The 19,591-nt window shown below is 43.8% G+C and overlaps 1 protein-coding gene across 5 annotated transcripts in view; it reads left to right on the top strand.

Moving 5' to 3' along the window:
• IPCEF1 (interaction protein for cytohesin exchange factors 1) overlaps nucleotides 1–2,232 on the top strand; it is a 200,583-nt gene extending 198,351 nt beyond the window's left edge. For all 5 annotated transcript variants that reach the window (XM_043456871.1, XM_043456876.1, XM_043456874.1 and 2 more), the window contains one exon: nucleotides 1,016–2,232. In XM_043456871.1, coding sequence (XP_043312806.1) covers nucleotides 1,016–1,222 — 207 coding nt within the window. In that variant the 3' untranslated portion in view covers nucleotides 1,223–2,232. The remainder of the gene's footprint in view (nucleotides 1–1,015) is intronic.
• Nucleotides 2,233–19,591: the final 17,359 nt, after the last annotated feature.

The following is a 19,591-nucleotide window of genomic DNA, read 5'->3' as shown; positions in this document are numbered from 1 at the left end:
AAGTGGACAATCAACAAATGGGCTCATGTCTGTGGAAACTTGGGCGAGAAGGGAAAACTTTAAGAGGACTCAGAATTTCAGGGGGACCCCCTGGACTGTCGGACAGAGGGTGGATACAAAGTGGGGGCTGGAGGCAGGACCCTCACTTGGAGGCTGTAGCAGCAGATGAAGGGTGATAGGTGAGACTTTATGTCCCAAACTGGGATTACGGTCACAGAGATGGAGGAAGCAGGAATAGATTTGCGATAAATGTGTTAGGCTGAGAAATCTTTTTTTTTGAATGTGGAGACTGATACATCGTATGTTTCATTCCATTTCTTGACTACAGAAAAGTCCCGTAACCTGTGCTGACATTTCAGAAGTGTGTGTCACTGGTTGCAGAGGAGGCAGGGTGAAATGGCATGAATAGACTATTGGCATCATTGAAATACACATTGTTGGATGGAAGTTTAATGATATCGTTTTTGAATAAAAAGATAGCCTACCTATTTAGTCTGTATACATTAAATAAAAGCGTGAAATTTATTTAAAATTAGTACAATTTAATAGAAAATAAAAGAGAGATATTTTGTACTGTCTTATGTCTTAGGAAAAGTACTGTGTCCCAACTTCATAAAGTTTGGATGGTCAACAACATGGTTATACAGTTATCCATTCCAGGAGGAATAAAGCTCACACTGAGATAGAAATATGACTGTGGCATGGAACACTGGATTCATCAGGAAACAGTGACATAGGAGACCTGGGTTCTGTGTCCAGTTCTTCCCCCAAGCCTTGTGTGGGGTGTCTACCTCTTTGTGGTTAGCTTATATAAATGGGCGGATGTTCTGCCATTTCTCTTAGGACTATTGTGGGGATTTGAATATTAGTGTGTAAAAACACTTTGATAATTTTACAGTCAAGGTATATGTGCATTTATTTGCAAAAGGCTGAAGATGGTTTATCGAAGTTAAGATCATTATCACGTCTCACCCTCCTCTCTCTGTGTCTCTCTTTTTTTTTCCTACTTGGACAGTGTAAAGAACACGACCTGGCCATGATTAACCAGCTGCTGGATGATCCGAAGCTGACAGCCAGAAAATATAGGGAGTGGAAAGTCATGAACACCCTGCTGATCCAGGACATCTATCAGCAACATCAGCAGAGGCGAACCCCCACCTCTGCCTCTGAAGGCTCCCCCCAGAAACCACCTTCCTCTGCCCGCCTTGAAAATTCTATCTGAGAACAAGCCAGGATGCTCTCCCCTCCTGTCTTACCCCTCAGGCAACTCTTCAAGACGTTGCGATAGCTTCACATTTTTCCTTGTAAAGGAAAACTGAAACCCAGTTCCTGGAAACACCAGCTCCTCCTAGAGGGATGCGGTTGGGATGAAAACAAACAATGATGCTGCCTCACCAATTCCAGGGCTCCCATTGGACTGGAGGGATGGAGTTCAGCTGAGAAATCTGTGTCTGTGTTCCTTTGGGGACCGCTGGTTACACTGGGTTCTAGGTGGGATATGAGAACCACATCTTCTGTTTCTTGTTCTCAAGAGAAGGACAGCATTTCACGGACAAAAGATCACTTTTGGCCAGGGATACTTCTTCATAGAAATATTCCGTTTTCCAAAAGGAGAATGTACATATTCTATCTGGTTGGGTAGCTGAGTTCCCCAAATCACCTTTTGAGTGGAGGAATGCTTTCTACAGAGCATCCGGAGCAGGATAGGTGTGGTATCGTGGAACCCAAGTTCCTTGCCTTTGGTCCAGAATGGTGGTGCCTTTCCCACGTGTTGAGAAATGCTTCATAGCAAATGGTGTATGGGAATGCTCAAGAAGGAGACATGTTCTGTATTCCACTCATTCAAAGGACAGCTTAATATTTTCACACTTTATCCCGGTTGGGGTAGGGGACCAGATTCATGTGTCCTTTCCACACAACAGCTAAAGACAACTCTCTCATCACACTTGGACACTTCTATTCAGACCTAAGCTTTTCTGAACCAGGACATAGTAATAACATCCAGCGAGGAGTGTTTCCTGCCATTGCCCTTGGGTGTGGTAGCTATGCATGGTATAAATGTACATCCAGGGAGTTCCCTGGTGGTTCAGTGGTTAGGACTCCATGCTGTCAGTGCCGAGGGCCCAGGTTCAATCCCTCGTTGGGGAATTAAGATCCCACAAAAAGCACAACACGGCCATTAAATAAATAAATGTATATCCATGATCCCCAGGATCAATATTGACAAGGTGATTCTGGTGTCTGAAACTTTTAGTATCTTTACTCCAAAAAAAAAAGTTAAAATTGTTTTATTTTTGTATGTGTATGTGTCACTATGTGAATAGCTATATATAATATGTTTATTATTTAAGGATATTTATAGAAGTTCAGATTACTAGTGTCTTAAAAGAGGCTATATACTATAGTATGTTTTGTTCAGTATATATTTCAAAGTATATCCTTTTTGCTTGAGAAAAATAGAAATACTATGGATTCATTGGAGTTATGATATTGCACTATAATGTCTGAGGAATGCTCAGGAAATCTTGTGGGATAAATGTAGGGCATGCATTGCTAATGATAATCTTTATTTTCTGGCTTTTCTCTCTGCTTCTGTCTCTGTCTTTCTGTCTCTGTCCCGAGAATGCTTAGCTTTCTATCTGTTGTAAACCATTCTCCTAACCAGAAAAGGACTTTCCTCTTACATCATCCCTTCTAGTAAATACACTTTAAGTTTTATGCCATTTATGCCCACACATCCTAAACCAAATGAAGCACAACTAATGCAGTCTTCTGAAGACTAATAGACCAATACCCTTAAAGGGAACTCATTTTATTAGAGAAACAAGAGGCAAGTCTCCACTCACTAATCACCACGAATACTTCTCTCCATAAGAATAACCGCAACACATCAGAGACCATTTCAGCCTGACCTCGAGCAAATTGTCAACACAACCTCATTGCCTTTGTAGTGTCAGAGTGTGTGGCTTGACATTCAAATGGAAATAACCCCACCCTGAATTTTAAATGCAAACTAAGTGGAAATAGTTGTTAAAAATTTCCCTAAGCTTTACTAAGAAGTCTTACTATTTTGTAAACAAAAAACAACTTTAGCATTAAGAAGAGGAGGGGGTGGAAACCAAGCAAGAAGCACATTGTAATACTAGAAGCTTCTGAGAGATAAACGCCATGCTGGTCAGTTTGACCCAGTAAGCATTAAGGTGCTGTTGCCCCAGGTGGAACTGTTGGCCCCAAGAGAAGGAATGATTCAGGTCTTCAGGCTGGACCCTGAAGCTTCTGGTTTGAAGACTGGTGTTTCATCCTCTTTACTCTAGAAATTATCATTGATTCTGCCTGTAATTCAGTTCAGTCAGTTCAGTTCAGTCACTCAGTCATGTCTGACTCTGCGACCCCATGAATCGCAGCATGCCAGGCCTCCCTGTCCATCACCAGCTCCCGAAGTTTACTCAAACTCATGCCCATTGAGTTGGTGATGCCATCCAGCCATCTCATCCTCTGTCGTCCCCTTCTCCTCCTGCCCCCAATCCCTCCCAGCATCAGGGTCTTTTCCAATGAGTTAACTCTTCGCATGAGGTGGCCAAAGTATTGGAGTTTCAGCTTCAGCATCAGTTCTTCCAATGAACACCCAGGACTGATCTCCTTTAGGATGGACTGGTTGGATCTCCTTGCAGTCCTAGGGACTCTCAAGAGTCTTCTCCAACACCACAGTTCAAAAGCATCAATTTGTCAGCACTCAGCTTTCTATGCTTGTAATTAGCTGCATCTAATTCTTCCTGTTTCCATTGTTTCCCCATTTCCCCGTCTATTTGCCATGAAGTAATGGGACCAGACGCCATGATCTTCGTTTTTTTGAATGTTGAGTTCTAAGCCAGCTTTTTCACTCTCCTCTTTCACTTTCATCAAGAGGCTCTTTAGTTCCTCTTTGCTTTTTGCCATAAGTGCGGTGTCATCTGTGTATCTGAGGTTGTTGATATTTCTCCTGGCAACCTTGACTCCAGCTTGTGCTTCATCCAGCCTGGCATTTCTCATGATGTACTCTGCATATAAGATAGATAAGCAGGGTGACAATATACAGCCTTGATGTACTTCTTTCCCAGTTTGGAACCTGTCTGTTGTTTCACGTCTGGTTCTAACTGTTGCTTCTTGACCTGCATACAGGTCAAATTCTTCCTGTAATCAGAAGGTGGATTGTTTAGGGTTCTCAATGGAAACAAAGTGGTGAGAAAAGCTGATAAATCATGGAGGAAAAGATATTATGATATATGTTTTTCTGCCTTATTTCTCTTTGGTTTCTAGCACCACCCGATAGATGTCAAACCAATTTTCCCCAGGAGGAAGTGCTTCAACAGCTTGCAGATATATTTTAATGCTTTACTGTGACTTTTCGTTAATATATACATGTAACTGACCTTTTCAAGTCCACTGGTACCACCCCAATTTAAAGGCAAAATAGATCTGTGAGATGACTTAATACAGTCTTTCAATTACTTTTCAAGGTGAAGTCAGTTGACACATTTTTGCTTTGTTAGTTGAAACAGCTACCCTACAGAACCAACTCCCCCCCACCCCCGTGAAAGTTAAAACTGAGTTGCAGGATTTTGCGCCCAGCTTTTCTAGACCAGACTCACCTGCTCACTTGTGACTTCCCTTCTGGGGATGTGTTCAGTCTGTGTTCTGTTGTGCTAGGAAGTAGGGGGGGCAGCAGCTCTGAGTTCCCACCTTCAGCTGTGGTTGAAGAGGAGGGCAAGAGAAGTGAGAACAGGAGGGTGACATTCTTCAGAAGTAATGCCAGTAAGTCTCTCTGTGCATGAAGCCATTTTTTTCTTATCTGAGGGATACTGAGAAAATTGGATTACTTCCGATTTATTCCTGAGGACTGGACCATCTCTGAAATGGATTTGGGGCCATTTCGTGTGGGTCTAAGGGGAGATTCCTATACCCTTTGCTGTTGTCAAAGTTTACTGTTCCTCCCATACTGATCTGCTGCTGGGCTGGCTGTGGATTGGGGTGTAACTTATCATTCTGCTTCCTTTCCTTCCTTCTGTAAAGTACACTGCTTGTTAGGAGCTGTGAGACCCTGGGATAAAAGAGATCTGTTGTCAAGGGCTGTGGAACCGCACACCACCATGACCACTCAGGAAGTGGAGAAGCTCTGAGCGTAACTGGGTCTGAACCTACGGCACCTGCCGTGGACTAGGATCTGGCTTGGACTCCTCTCTGGGGTTGTTGTGGGTCGGGGGACTGCTTCCCTCCACTGCTTGCCTTGTGCATGATGTGATGCTTTCACTGATCGGACCACTGCAGGATCTGCTGAGTCGGGTCCCTCACGTGGAGGATGTCTGTTGCGTTGAGTAATCCTGAGTTGTGTCACAGTCTCTGTTACCACACCCCTGGCCTACAGCCTTGGACGAAGACTCTAAAGCACACTGTGGTGAAGACTCCCGGAAGCAAGCTTGGGGAAACGCTTGTGCTGGAGTCAGAGGTCAAGGTGACATGATGGTGCCTTAGGTTTAAGTAGCACTTTGTAGTAGTTTGCAAATGGATGTGTTTCAGGTTCCCCCTCCGCCTCTGGAGGGGTCTCTGTAATACTGGGGATGGCTGTGGATTATCATTCCTTCTGGCCAAGGAGTGTGAGGTGCCTTGGGGAGGCCCCCACGTGGTGTGGCCAGGACGTGAGCGTGAGTCTCCCTCCATCTCTGCCTTGCGCGGTGGTGTGGGGGCCCAGCAGGTGAACTTGACTGTACGTGCCCTTGCACTGCCGTGGGCCCAGGGCCGTGGTGGCTTTTCCGAGGTCATCCACCAGAAACCCGAGGGCCCCTGTTCTTTGAGTACAGTCTCTTCCCAGTGGCCTGAAAGTTTACTGTTCTCCCCTACTGATCTGCTGCTGGGCTGGCTGTGGATTGGGGCGTAACTTATCATCCTGCTTCCTTTCCTTCCTTCTGTAAATTACACTGCTTGGTAGGAGCTGTGAGATCCTTGGATGAAAGAGATCTGTTTATTTTTCCTTTTTAAACGTGTCAGGAGAGGCCAGACACTGAGCTTAGTGATTAAGGGTTAGGACCTTAAGTTCCTCTCAGCTCTTTTTTATGTCATTATGCTAATTTCCTCCTCTAAATCACAAGCAGTATCACAGAGGTGAACCAGACACTTTCAAGTCTTTTGAGGAGAGGCACTGTACCAGTTCCAGCCATATATAAATTTATGGACATATACCTCTTTGTATGATACTCCAATTGATAATATTTTGATGAAGTCCACAGAAGATCAAGTGAGTAATTTAGGTGCAGAAGGGGGCCACCCAATAGTCACTCTGTGTTGGAAAGCCGCCATGTCTAAATGAAGTTTTAGAATGGATCTCCTCTTTGGTCTAATATTTGATATTTGATTGGGGCTTTCCAACTGACTTCACCATATTAATTTTTTTGGGGGGGGTATACTGATACTTATATATAAGAGAAATAGAGTCCCAGAAATGTGGAGTGACTGCCTCCCTAGGGTTTTGTAATATGTCACAAAAATGGAAGCCCCCGAAACTAGATTTTAAGAACTCATAGGAAATGGACTGAGGTGGATCAGTCATTCCTCCAGCACCCGGAGCTGCTGTCTCAGTGAACAAGATAACGAACTCGTTTCTGTGTGTTGTGAGACAGGAAGCCTTCTCTGCACATCTTCACCCTTGCACACATCACCACAGACCACAGAGAAAATGAAGAAATGGATTCTACATTTTGAATAATACTTCTGTTTCTCGTGCTGTGAGAAGACTTCGCTGCCCTGTTTTGATACTTCTTTACCTTGAATCCAAAAGGGGACGCATGCCCCAGGGAGACGATTAACATCTCATCATAAAGCCCAGGATTTTATTCCACCGTGTCTTTTAACGTCCTTGCATGATGGGGATGTGACTTTTTGCACTGCATGATGTTTGCGGGCAAGATGTTACTGTCGAAACAATACCTTTAATCATCTCATACTCTGTCATCTCCCCTCTTGGAACGAACTGAAAAAAGAGGCATGACTCATTTCTCCTGCTTTCTGTGTTTGAGGATGACTTGTCAGATAAAAATAAAAACAGGAGAAAATATGTCTAGTAAAATGACATGGGAAACTGGAAATGTTCTGCTTGTGTTCGTTTTCTGCCCTGCGATGTTGCTTGGTCAAAATAAAAATTCCCTGGGAAGTATTGAGTGGCTGGGCTTTTATTGTCTACAAAGATTAGGGCGCCCTCTGGTGGCAGCTTTAAAATAATTGCTTCTAGACGATTTTTTAATTTTTAAATGTAAGTGTACTGAGAAATCTACTTCAACAATAACTAAGGTGACCTTCTCCAGTGGTCCTCAGCTGACAGCTTTCTTGATACCGAGATATTTACACTTTTAAAAATTGTTGATGCACACAATTTACCTCATCATTTTTATGTACCCACATTTTGTTTAGAGAATCTTAAAAATCTGCAGATTACAAAAATTACAACCAGTAGCACATAAGCTCCTTAAAACACGTAAGATATCTCTGTGAAAAAGGGACAATGAAAATACTGAAGTAGCATCATAAATTGCCTTTACTCTGATCCACTGATGAGAGGAGGTTAGTTTGCATTGAACTTAACACCTCCTTGACTGCTGCATACACAGTGTCATTTTTTTTCCTTTCTCCTAAATTTTCACTTTACATGCCAAGTCTCATCCTCTTTTTCCTCCATCTGCCACCAGCAAGTCTGTCTAGGCTCCCACACAGAAGCAGTAAAAAATTATTCTAGACCAAAGGGATTATTCAAAGGCATCAATATAGCATGTTCTTGATTTCCAGAACAATCTTGCATTAGTTTTCTCTTGCTGCTGTACCACTGCAAATGTAGCAGCTTAAAAATGTGTTTTCTTCCACTTGTGGATTCAGATGTTTGATACCCATGTTTCTGTAAGCTAAAATCAAGGTGTTGTCAGAACTGTGTTCTGGGGATTGCCTTGGTGGTTCAGTGGTTAAGGATCCATCTGCCAATGCAGGGACCACGGGTTCTATCCCTGCTCCAGGAAGATCCTACTAGCCAAGGGGCAACTAAACCCGTCCGCCACAACAAGAGAAGGTACTGCAATTGGAAGCCCGCACACTGCAACTAGAGAAAGCCCTTGCACAGCCAAAAATAAATGTAAGAAAAAGAACTGTGTTGCTTCTGGAGTCTCCAAGAAAGAATGCATTTCCTTGTTCTCTCCAGGTCACCCACATTCTTTCTTCTTGGCTGTCTTCCTCCATCTTCAAAGGTGGCAACGTTGTATCTCTCTATTCCTCCTCTCTCTAGTGAGAGACCTTCTCCAGACAGGCTCTTTTAAAGACCCTTGGGATTACATTCAGCCTGCCTGGGTTAATACAAGCGACCTTCTCTGTTTTAACAACCTGAATACAACCTCCAACCTTAACTCCTCTTTGTACCATATTTGCAGGTCCAGAGAGCCGTGGTCATCATTCTACCATGTAAATCCGCTGGCTGTAAACCTCTATTTCAAATATCCTGTTTAGTCCCCCTGAACCATCGATGTCTTCCCCAAATTTCAGAATGTCTAAGTTTTAAGGGCAAGCATGGAATCCTTTGTCATACCATGTGGCAAATTTGGTTTCATCAAAATATATCCACTTTAGGAAAAGTATTAATAATTCCATTTTTATGAGAAAGGGGGAAATGTTTCTCGTTTTTAAACTGACACATACTCAGGTGTGACAGGTACAGGAGTTTCACAGTTAGATCAAGTTTTAACAACACCTGCATTTAAAGACAAAGCGTTAGAAAGTTGCTTTTGAGAATTGAATATCGTTTAGCAGAGGGTGACTTAGGCCTCAAAATCTTAGGTATATGAGCTGCTCTGTGCCAGGTCCTAGACTGCTCTCACAGGAAAGAGTCCAAGAGTCTAGTTAGAGTCCATGATGATGTTCAAATGTACCAAGAGGCATAGAATTTGCATTGATCTTGGCACTTGTAAATCACCATCTGAGTACTGTATTTGTCTTGTCTCTTTGAACAACCCAAACAAGCCTGTCTTTACAGGTAATTCCTTGATGCCGGTCTGCTTGTTTTTCTAGCCTCGTGCTTTAGGAAGTCATAAGCACTCTGCCTGCCCTTATGTCTCTGATGAGTGTGTTGGCAGTTTTGTCCGGAGCAGGTGGTGTGGGGAAGGGACAGAACTCCCAGGCCAGTGGGGTGCCTGGATGCTTCACTAGATATTGTCCTGGTGCCAAAGATTGTTGTTGTGGACGCTGCGGAAGCCAGCCCAGACCCCTTCACTTGTCCAGAGTTGTTATGCCTCAGGATTTGCAGTTAATAGCATCCCCCTTTTCCAGAAAATGGTCCTTAGCCAAATGAGACCCACTTAGGCCAGGATGTTATTTATGCCCTTCATTCTCGACCAGGGTGGCTGTGGCCAATAAATGCCAATGCCAGATGGCAACACTTAGCAGGCACAAGCAAGGTAGTCAGAATTAGTGCAATGGGCAAACAGTGACAGCCTAGGGCTGGTGCTGACCATATGGATCTTTGGAGATTGCTAATAGAAAACGAGTCTCCAGACACAAAATACATGGGAAGACAGTGGTATGCAGAAATACCTTCAAGGGAAATTTGATAGGATCCAAATTGTTGCTGATTCCCAGGAACCCCTTCCAAATAATACGGCCACTGGGTTAGGGGAGGGAAGGGAAATATACAGGCCAAGTGATAAATGGCCCATGTTCTCTAATTTCCTTTTTCTTCTTTAAAATGTTTGATTGCACCATGTGACATGTGGGATCTTAGTTCCCTGACCAGGGATTGAACCTGCACCCTTTGCAGTGGATGTGTAGAGTCTTAATCACTGGACCTCCAGAGAAGTCCCGCTCATTTCTAAATGTACAATTGGAAATGCTATACTTGGAAGCTGGAAGAATTCTCACATCGGTTTTTTGACCAGTAATAGGTATTGTAGTGAGAAAGGACAACAGAAGTCCTTGAAGCTACGTCTTTCAGAGTAGACAATAAATGAAAACCAACATTGCATCCGAGGGAAACGGCAGAGGTTAGTGCCCCACTAAAGGACTTTAAGGTACAGGGGTAGTGGTGCCCACTCATACCTATTCAAGTTACAAGTTTGTCTCCTAAAAAACCAAGAAGAATCATGGCAAATTATGATGGATTCCTGTTAACTGAACCAAGTTATACCCCTCTGACCTGCAGTGTTTGCTGTGGTCTCTTTACTAGAGCAGATTACATCCACAGCTCTTGTCTGGGAAGTGGATTCTCTTCAATATCCTTCAGTTCACATCTGTATGGAATGGATGACCAAATGCATTTATGGTCTTGACCCAGGACTATATTAATTCTCTTGCTATGTGTCATGATATAGTTAAAAGGGACCTAGAGCATTTAAACATTCCACAGAAAATCATATTGGTTCACCATATTGATGGCATCACATAACAAGCAATAAGAACTTGATGAGCAAGAAGGGGCAAGTGCCTCAGAGGCTATGGTTTGACATAGGAACTCCGGATAGTGAGAGATAGATTCAACAAAGCCTCAAAGTCTTGCTAAACATGTGAAATATCTAGAGGTCCAATTGCTTGGGGGAAAGCCAGGACATCTCATGCAAAGGACAAAATTATTGTAGCTTGTGTGTGTGTGTGCTCAGTCATGTCCAATTCTTTGCAACCCCGTGGACTGTAGCCCTCCAGGCTCCTCTATCCACAGGATATTCCAGGCAAGAATACTAGAGTGGGTTGCCATTTCCTTCTTCAGGGTCTCTTCCTGACCCAGGGATTGAACCCCTGTCTCCTGTGTCTCCTGCATTGCAGGAGGATTCTTTACCACTGAGCTCCTTGGGAAGCTTAGATGTCTACAATAAGAAAGAAGCATTATGCTTGGTGGGTCTGTTCAAGTTTTGAAGGCAACATGTCCTGTACTTGGGAAGATTGTTCTGACTTCATTCATGGACATGGGAATCTTCTAGAGCCCAGAACAAGAATGGGCTCTACAGTAAGAATAGACCGTAGTGCAAGTAATCCTTCTTGTGCTTGGGCTATATGACTTGGCAGATCCCACAGCAGGTAGTAGAGATAGATACAATACAGAAGGGAACAATGTGGAGTCTGTGACAGTCTCCATCATGAGAGTCACGGCACAGATCCCTAGGATTCTGTACCAAGGCCATGCCATCTACAACAGGGAATGAGTTACCATTAAAAAAAAAAAAATAGTATCTGGCAAGCTATTTAGCCCTGGTGAATACTAACTATGGTAGAGTGTCTAACCAAGGCACATCAGCTGGCTTTGCAGCCAGAACTTATCACCAAGTGGTGAGTGTTATTTAAGACGTATCTTTCGAGTGGTCCAGAAGTAATTTAGTGTAAAATGGGAGTGGCGTGGCCAAGATTGGCCTTCCGCAGCTCTAGAGGGCTCCAGGAGATGTCATAAACAAGTGAATCAGACACTTATATCACTTACTAAGGTTACATAGTCATTGCTCCCTGGGTTCACACATTGTCCTCCTGGGGAGTTCTCATTGTCAGACCAAAGAGGAAACTGCCCAAACCTAGGTCATTAGTGGGTTGACTTTATATGTGAATTTGAGTCAAAAATGAACTTTTCAACTGTCCTACAGCCTCACTCTGAAAGCCAGGGGTGAGCAGAAAACCACCCAGGGGCCAGAGCTTCAGGCCAGGTCACTGGTCGTCCACTTTGTGTGGAGAGAGAGGTGACCCCAGCAACCCTGAGGACAAAGAGGCGTGGGTTAGGGGAGTGGGTTTTGGCACAAGATGTGAGGATCTGATCTTTGCATTGAGGTAATCCCAGCAGAGAGCACCCATTTCAGAAGAAGCACTCAGCAACCAAGTGGACAGGATGAGTCAGCCAACTGGTGTGTGCTAGCCTCTGTCATGACCCACCCCAGGGCTTGCACATGGGCTCCCGGAGAGAGAAAACCCAGCGGCAAAGATGGATGTTAACCACGGGCCCTGAATCACGTGCTTCCTCCCCAGGGGGGAAAGCTACTGCTCCCGCTGAACGTCTTGCCCACTAGGAACAAAACCAGTGCTGGGTCCCAAGAAGGTGCCACGCTCCGAGGAGACGGAGCAGCTACGTGTTGGCAAGTTGAAACAGCTACGTGTTTTCATCCTTAAGGTCAGGCTCTGTGAGTCTCCAAGACCTACTTCTGCAAGGGGTGGGCAATGAGAGTCCCAGAAACCAAAGACTACACCGTGTAGTTACTTAGAACTCCTCAGGCTGGAGGCCAGCAGGCCCTGAAAGGCTCTACCATCCTGGCAGGGATTATTGACTATGATAACTTGAAGGAAACAGCTACATGTTTCCTTCGATCTGAGAAAAGGCAGTGCTTCAGCCCGACTGGGACTGACAAGGATCCACATATGGATTCATCCGAGGCTCACAGAATGTCTGATGGACAATCCCGCATATCATCCCTGTTATGGACTGAATGTCTGTGTCCCTCCAAAATTCATGGGTTGAAATCACATCCCCAATGTGATGGTATTTAGAAGTGGGACCTTTGGGAGGCTGTAGGTCATGAGGATGGCACACTTATGAATGGAATTGTGACCTTATAAGATGTTTAATCTCTTCCCACCATGTGATGATACAGGGTGCAATCAGGAGTCTGCACCCCAGAAGAAGGCTGTGGCCGGAACCCTGTCTTGCTGGCCCCCTGATCTCAGACTTCCAGCTTCCAGAACGGTGAGAAACAAATTTCTGTTGCTGATAAGTCACCTCGCCTGTGGCATCTTGTCAGAACAATCTGAGACCATGACCTTAATGAGCAGCCCCCTGGATGGCCAGTGAACTGAGGCAGTGGGCACACAGCTATGGGCCCTGGTGGTTGTATCACATTCTATATGTTTAAGAGGCTGCTGGCTTGAAAGAGCTTTGGAAAAGTCTCCTGAAGGGGCAGCTGAGACACCTATTGGTAGGAGATATATCAAGAGAGCGGAGCCCCACCCTTCAGAATACAGTGTACTTTTAAGAGCCAGTGGCCATTGTATGGTACCCTAAATTACATAGTCAGGAAGCAAGGGGCAAGAAATAGAACTGGCTGACTCAATGTCACTCCAAGAGATTCAGCTGGGGAATTTGTTTTCCATCCTTCCAAGGTCAGGCTCTGTGGATGCACAAGTCCTGCTTCTGCAAGGGGTTGGGGGGGGGGCAATGAGAGTCCCAGAAACCAAAGACTACACCACCTAGTTACTTAGAACTCCTCAGGCTGGGAGACCAGCAGGCCCTGAAAGGCTCTACCATACTGGCAGAGATTATTGACTATGATAACCACAAGGAGATAAGATTGTGGGTACATAGTGGAAGAGGGAAAAATACGTTTGGCACTCAGACAATCCACAGGGACATCTCTTGATCCTCCATGGCTGATTATAACTTGCCCAATGAAAGGGCAAGAGCAGTCACTGGCCTGAGGAGTGTATGGTGGCCAGGAACTCAGAGATGAGGTTTGGAGCATCAGGAAGCAGATATGCAAAGAAATGGCGCCTAGGATGTGTGCTGGAGGAGGGAGATAAAATGTCATGGGAGGCCTTGGGACCCACGGCACAGCTGGGCTACAGTTCAGCATTCTAACTTGCCTCTTGGGAGTTCGTTTAGAAATTGTGACTGTGCCAATATGTAGCAAGCTTAATATGACAGTGAAAAGCAAGAGCTCAACAGGAGGGCTCCTTTGAATGTAGATGGTACCCTGTTCAGATCCTTATCCAGACAGACTCAAGCCCCAGTGAATATTGGCTGCTAACAGCTCACAAGTGCCTCTTTTGCCAGAGACTGGCCTTTGGTTGAATAGCAGCTGCCTTCCTGAAGCTTGTTCTCTTGCTTTCTTTTTCCCACTTCCCCTGCAGAAGCCAGTGACCATTATCAATTAATCTACAAGGGGACAAATTTGTTTCCCTTGTATTAAGACAAGACCAACTCCATGGTGCAATGTGTGCTTCAGAGTAGCCCTTGTGAAGACACTTGCTCCTTGGAAGAAAAGTTATGACCAACCTAGACACCATATTAAAAAGCAGAGACATTATTTGCTGACAAAGGTCTGTCTAGTCAAAGCTATGGTTTTTCCAGTAGTCACGTATGGATGTGAGAGTTGGACTATAAAGAAAGCTGAGCACTGAAGAATTGATGCTTTTGAACTGTAGTGTTGGAGAAGACTCTTGAGAGTCCCTTGGACTGCAACCAGTCTATCCTAAAGGAAACCAGTCCTGAATATTCATTGGAAAGACTGCTGCTGAAGCTGAAACTCCAATACTTTGGCTACCTGATGAGAAGAACTAACTCCTTGGGAAAGACCCTAATGCTGGGAAAGATTGAGGGCAGGAGGAGAAGGGGACGACAGAGGATGAGATGGTTGGATGACATCACTGACTCAATGGACATGAGTTTGAGTAAACTCTGGGAGTTGGCGATGGACAGGGAGGCCTGGTGTGCTGCAGTCCACGGGGTCACAAGGAGTTGGACACGACTGAGCGACTGAACTGGACTGACAAGGGGACAACTTTGTTTCCCTTGTATTAAGATGAGACCAACTCCATGGTGCAGTATGTGCTTCGGAGTAGCCCTTGCGAGCAGATTAAAGCTGGTTTACATCCAGACCTCTTTTTGTTCATTAGCTTTCTTCTCCTTCCCTACCCTACTTGCCGAGGTCCCTTCTGAGGGCACTCCTCTCTTCATCACTTCAACAATTATCTCTGTCTCTGGTCATGCTTCTATGGAACCTGATCTAAGGCAGCTGTCCACCTCTCTGCCTGACTTTTTCACATGGCGGGGCCCTTTTTGTTCTGTGCTGTGTACGGGTACCCTGGGAAGCTTGGCATAGTGAGGACTATATTGTTTTTTTTCTTGCTCAATAGTTTATCAGCCCTGAGAATGAGTCCAGAATGCAATTGCTCTTTACTTCACACACCTAACCCACCACCTTAGTATACTTTAAGTATCATCTAATCCATGAGTGAAAGTCAGAATCATTCATTAGCAACCTCACAACACATCTTGATTTTATACATTGTGCACAAAATGCTCCATTTCATACCTTTCAAACATTGATTGGAACTTAAGTATTTACCCTTGTCATCACCTGTCTTTACAAATTATTGACCCGGGTTAGACCGTGAGATTTTCTTTCTCAGTTTACCTAGACATCCAAGTTAAGCAAATATCTCTTTAAAAATGCTTACTGGGGGAAGGGTGAGGGAGAAGAATAATTAGGGAATTTGGGATTGACATGTACTTGTTGCTATGTTTTAAATGGATAACCAACAAGGACCTACTGTATAGCACAGGGAAGTCTATTCAATATTATTAACAACCTAAATGGGAAAAGGATTAGAAAGTGAAGAGATACTTGTATAACTGAATCACTTTGCTGAACACCTAAAACTAATGCAACATTGTTAATCACCTATACTCAGTGATAAGGAATCTGCCTGCCATGATAGGAGATGCAAGAGATTTGGGTTCAATCCCTGGGTAGGGAAATTCTCCCAGAGAAGGAAATGTATTCTAGTATTCTTGCCTGGAGAATTCCCATGGACAGAGGAGTCTGGTAGGCTACAGTCCATGGGGTCACAAAGAATTGGACACGACTGAGCGACTGAGCAATACTCTAATGTATAAAGTAAAAAGTTAAAAAAACATACTGCCTTGCAAAAATGTCCTAATATGACTTTATCATTAGCCCATTTTATTAAGGACAGTGCAGTATTTGTTATACAAAGCGTGATGCTTATGAACCTTTTAAATCGAGGTTAATTTTTGCTTATGGATGTCCAGTGGCTCCAGAACCGCTTGTTCAAAATGCTATCTTTCGTTCATTGAGTTTTTGCACGTTTGTCAGAAATCAGTTTGGTGTATTTGTGTGGATCTATTTCTAAGTTGGTTCTCTTCATTTCCTTTCTGTGCATCTCCCTCTGCCTGTATCCCACAGTCTTGATTACTGCAGCTATATAAATAAAAATTGAATTCTGGCAGACTGCTTCCTCTCACTTTCTTTGCTTTTTCAAAATAAGTTAGCTATTCTAGCTCTTTGTCTTTTCATCTAAATTTTAGAATAATCTTGATTATATCTATGAAAAAACTTACTAGAATTTTTTTGCCAGTTTTATTGAGATGTAATTAACAAATAAAAATTGTATATATTTATGGTATACAATGTGAAGTTTTGATATATGCATATGTTGTGAAATGATTACCATGATCAAGGCTAATAAACATATCCATCATCTCATGTAGTTATCATTTTTTGTGTGTTGTGTGGTGAGAACATTTAAGATCTCTCATAGAAAATTTCAATTATATGATACAGTATTATATTGACTACAATCACAAAGTTGTATATTAGATGCTCAGAAATTCTGAGCTTTAAAGTTCTTTGACTGACATTTCCCTATTTGCCCCACTCCCTACCCCTGGCAACTGCCATTCTAATCTCTGCATCGATGAGTTTGACTTTTTTAGATTCCAAATATGACTGAGATCATGCAGTATTTGTCTTTCTGTGCCTGCTTCTTTCACTTAATGTCCTTCAAATTCATCTGTGCTGTCACTAATGGCAGAATTTTCTCCTTGAGGATTTTTTTTGTCTATAAAATTGTGTCACTGCCAAGAGAGACAATTTTACCTTTTTCTCTTCAATTTGGATGCTTTTTGCTTTTCTTAAGATGCTTGCTCCTTGGAAGAAAAGTTATGACCAACCTAGACAGCATATTAAAAGGCAAAGACATTGCTTGGCCAACAAAGGTCTGTCTAGTCAAAGCTATGGTTTTTTCCAAGAGTCATTTTAGATGTGAGAGTTGGACTATAAAGAAAGCTGAGTGCCGAAGAATTGATGCTTTTGAAATGTGGTGTTGGAGAAGACTTGTCAGAGTCCCTTGGGTTGCAAGGAGATCAAACCTGTCCATCCTAAAAGAAATCAGTCCTGAATATTCATTGGAAGGACTGATTTTGAAACTGAAACTCCAATCTTTTGGCCACCTGATGAGAAGAGCTAACTCATTGGAGAAGACCCTGATGCTGGGAAAGATTGAGGGTAGGAGGAGAAGGGGATGACAGAGGGTGAGATGGTTGGATGACATCAGTGACTCAATGGACATGACTTTGAGTAACCTCTGGGAGTTGGTGATGGACAGAGAGGCCTGGTGTGCTGCAGTCCACGGGGTCACAAAGAGTCAGACATAACTGAGCGACTGAATTGAACTGAACATCTATGTTAGTTAGGAATATTAGCCTAAATATTTTTTGTATTATTGTTGTCTGGCTTTGGTATCAGAATAATGTTGGCCTTGTAAAATGACTTTAAGTGTGTTCTTTCCTCTTCTTTGTTTGGAAGAGTTTGAAATGGCCTGGCATTAATTCATTAAATATTTGGTAGAATTTACCAGTGAAGACATTAGGTCCTGGCATTTTCTGTGTCTGGAGGTTTTTTGATTACTGATTCAATTTCCTTCCTCCTTACTGGAATATTTATACTTATCAACTGGTCAAGACAGGGACCAGCTGGTGACTTAACGACATGAACACATACTGCCCATGTATTATGTGTAAGGCAGTATGCATTATACTATTATTAGTAGTACGTTATCTCTTTTATGTGAAATAGGTTTCTTTCATGTGGTAAGTGGGCAAACTAAGCTCAGAATGATTAAATACTTTGCCTGAAATGGTGTGTCCAGTAAGAACCAGAGGTGGATTTGATTGATTTCAATTTGACTCTGGCTCCGTTACTGAAGCTCTGACCAAACTAGAGGATCCAGCACTCAAGAGCTGGGAGCGTAACTGGCTCATCTGCTCATTCTTGCTTCTACAGTGTCTAATGTTGGTCTATAATCAGAAAAGACCCTGATGCTGGGAAAGATTGAAGGCAGGAGGCGAGGGGGACAACAGAGGATGAGACGGTTGGATGGCATCACTGACTCAATCGACATGAGTTTGAGCAAGATCCCGGAGTTGGCGATGGACAGGGAGGCCTGGTGTGCTGTAGTCCATGGGGTCGCAGAGAGTCGGATAAGACTGAGCAATTGAACTGAATCAGAATGTAACAAATAATAACTGCTTTGCCCACATCAGGGCAGCAAATAGTTATGAGGGTATGACACAGGGGAAGCAGTCTGCAGGAAGTTTGAAGAAAGGGCATCCTTTCCCGGAATGTAGTCACTGGGGGGTAGTGCAGAGTGGTGCCCCCCTGGCAGCTGACCTATTAAATCTCTGTTCAGTAGTTTTTTAGAGCTTTCTGAGGCTGCATGTGATTCTTGGGAGACCCATCTGTGAGCAGCTCCTCATAAACACATAGCTGAACTTTATATCATTTTTAAGGTTGATGGTGGAATAAATCATAGGTCTGGGAAGCGTGTGAGCTTGAAAGTTGGAGTTCTTAAAAATTGTACTTCCTCTGGGGAGGATACATGCTGTGGTTCTTTTGTTGTGATAATGACAGACTGTCACTGTCTGTCTGCCGGCCGGCTCACTGAATAAATGCTGGTAATTGCTAATTACTTCAAGAAACTGACTCATAGCCTGCGACTGACTTGCATATCAATATTGCAGGCCCCTTGAGCTGGTTTTCCTCTGAGAGCTGAAGTCTTGTTACCAGAGTCTGCACACTGATTTCTTCAACTTCCTGTGGGTTAGGATTGGTTCAAGTGTGACTTTTTTTTTTCAAGTGTGACTTTTACATGGATAACATTACCAGGAAATTTAACATGTCGGCAGTGGGGTTAAGGTTCATTGTTTCTGGCCATTTCAGTCTGCAGATCATGTTTTTTCTTCCCATAAATAGTGGAGAACATGAAAAGCTTTTGATTAAATCTCCGGTGAGCTGGACATTAGGGGCTGATGTAAGTGGCTACCCACATTCGCTGGGTCTTTCAGTGTCTTTGACTCTGACTTCTCGGAAACTGTATTAGCCTACCTCAGTTTGATGGCTGTGTTAGCCCCACCTGCCTGGAGGAAGGCATGGCCACCCCCTCCCCAGTATTCTTGCCTGGAGAATCCCATGGACAGAGGAGCCTGGTGGGCTAGAGTCCATGGGATCGCAGAGTTGGACGTGAATGAAGCAACTGAGCAGGCATGCATACAGCCATGGTGACATTTTTCCTTTCCTTCAGGACAATTCTAAACTTAAAAAGGGTGTTCCCAGGGCACACTCTGCCCTCCACATTAGGGACTTTTCCTAACAGTGACCAGATCAGAGTGAGGGGACGTGATCAGAATGAAGATGATGTGAAATGAAAATATCTCTTGCCATGTGTGTTAGTCCCTCAGTCGTGTCCAGCTCTTTGCCACACCATGGACTGTAACCCACCAGGCTCCTCTGTCCGTGGAATTCTCCAGGCAAGAATACTGGAGGGGCTTGCCATTTTCTTCTCCAGGAGATCTTTCCCACCCAGGGATTGAACCCAGGTCTCCTGCACTGCGGGCAGATTTTTTACCATCTGAGCCACCAGGGAAGCCATCTCCTGCTGTATCAATAAACAAAAAATATCACAGCCATCAGTGATTTCTGGCCTCCAAATGTGAATAAGGGCTCCCCAAACTGATCCAGTGTATGCTACCACCCCCCACGGTGATTGCTGA

The sequence above is a fragment of the Cervus canadensis genome, chromosome 33, assembly GCF_019320065.1.
Source record: "Cervus canadensis isolate Bull #8, Minnesota chromosome 33, ASM1932006v1, whole genome shotgun sequence".
Classification (NCBI taxonomy): Eukaryota; Metazoa; Chordata; class Mammalia; order Artiodactyla; family Cervidae; genus Cervus; species Cervus canadensis.
This window is presented reverse-complemented; position numbering and strand designations above follow the sequence as displayed.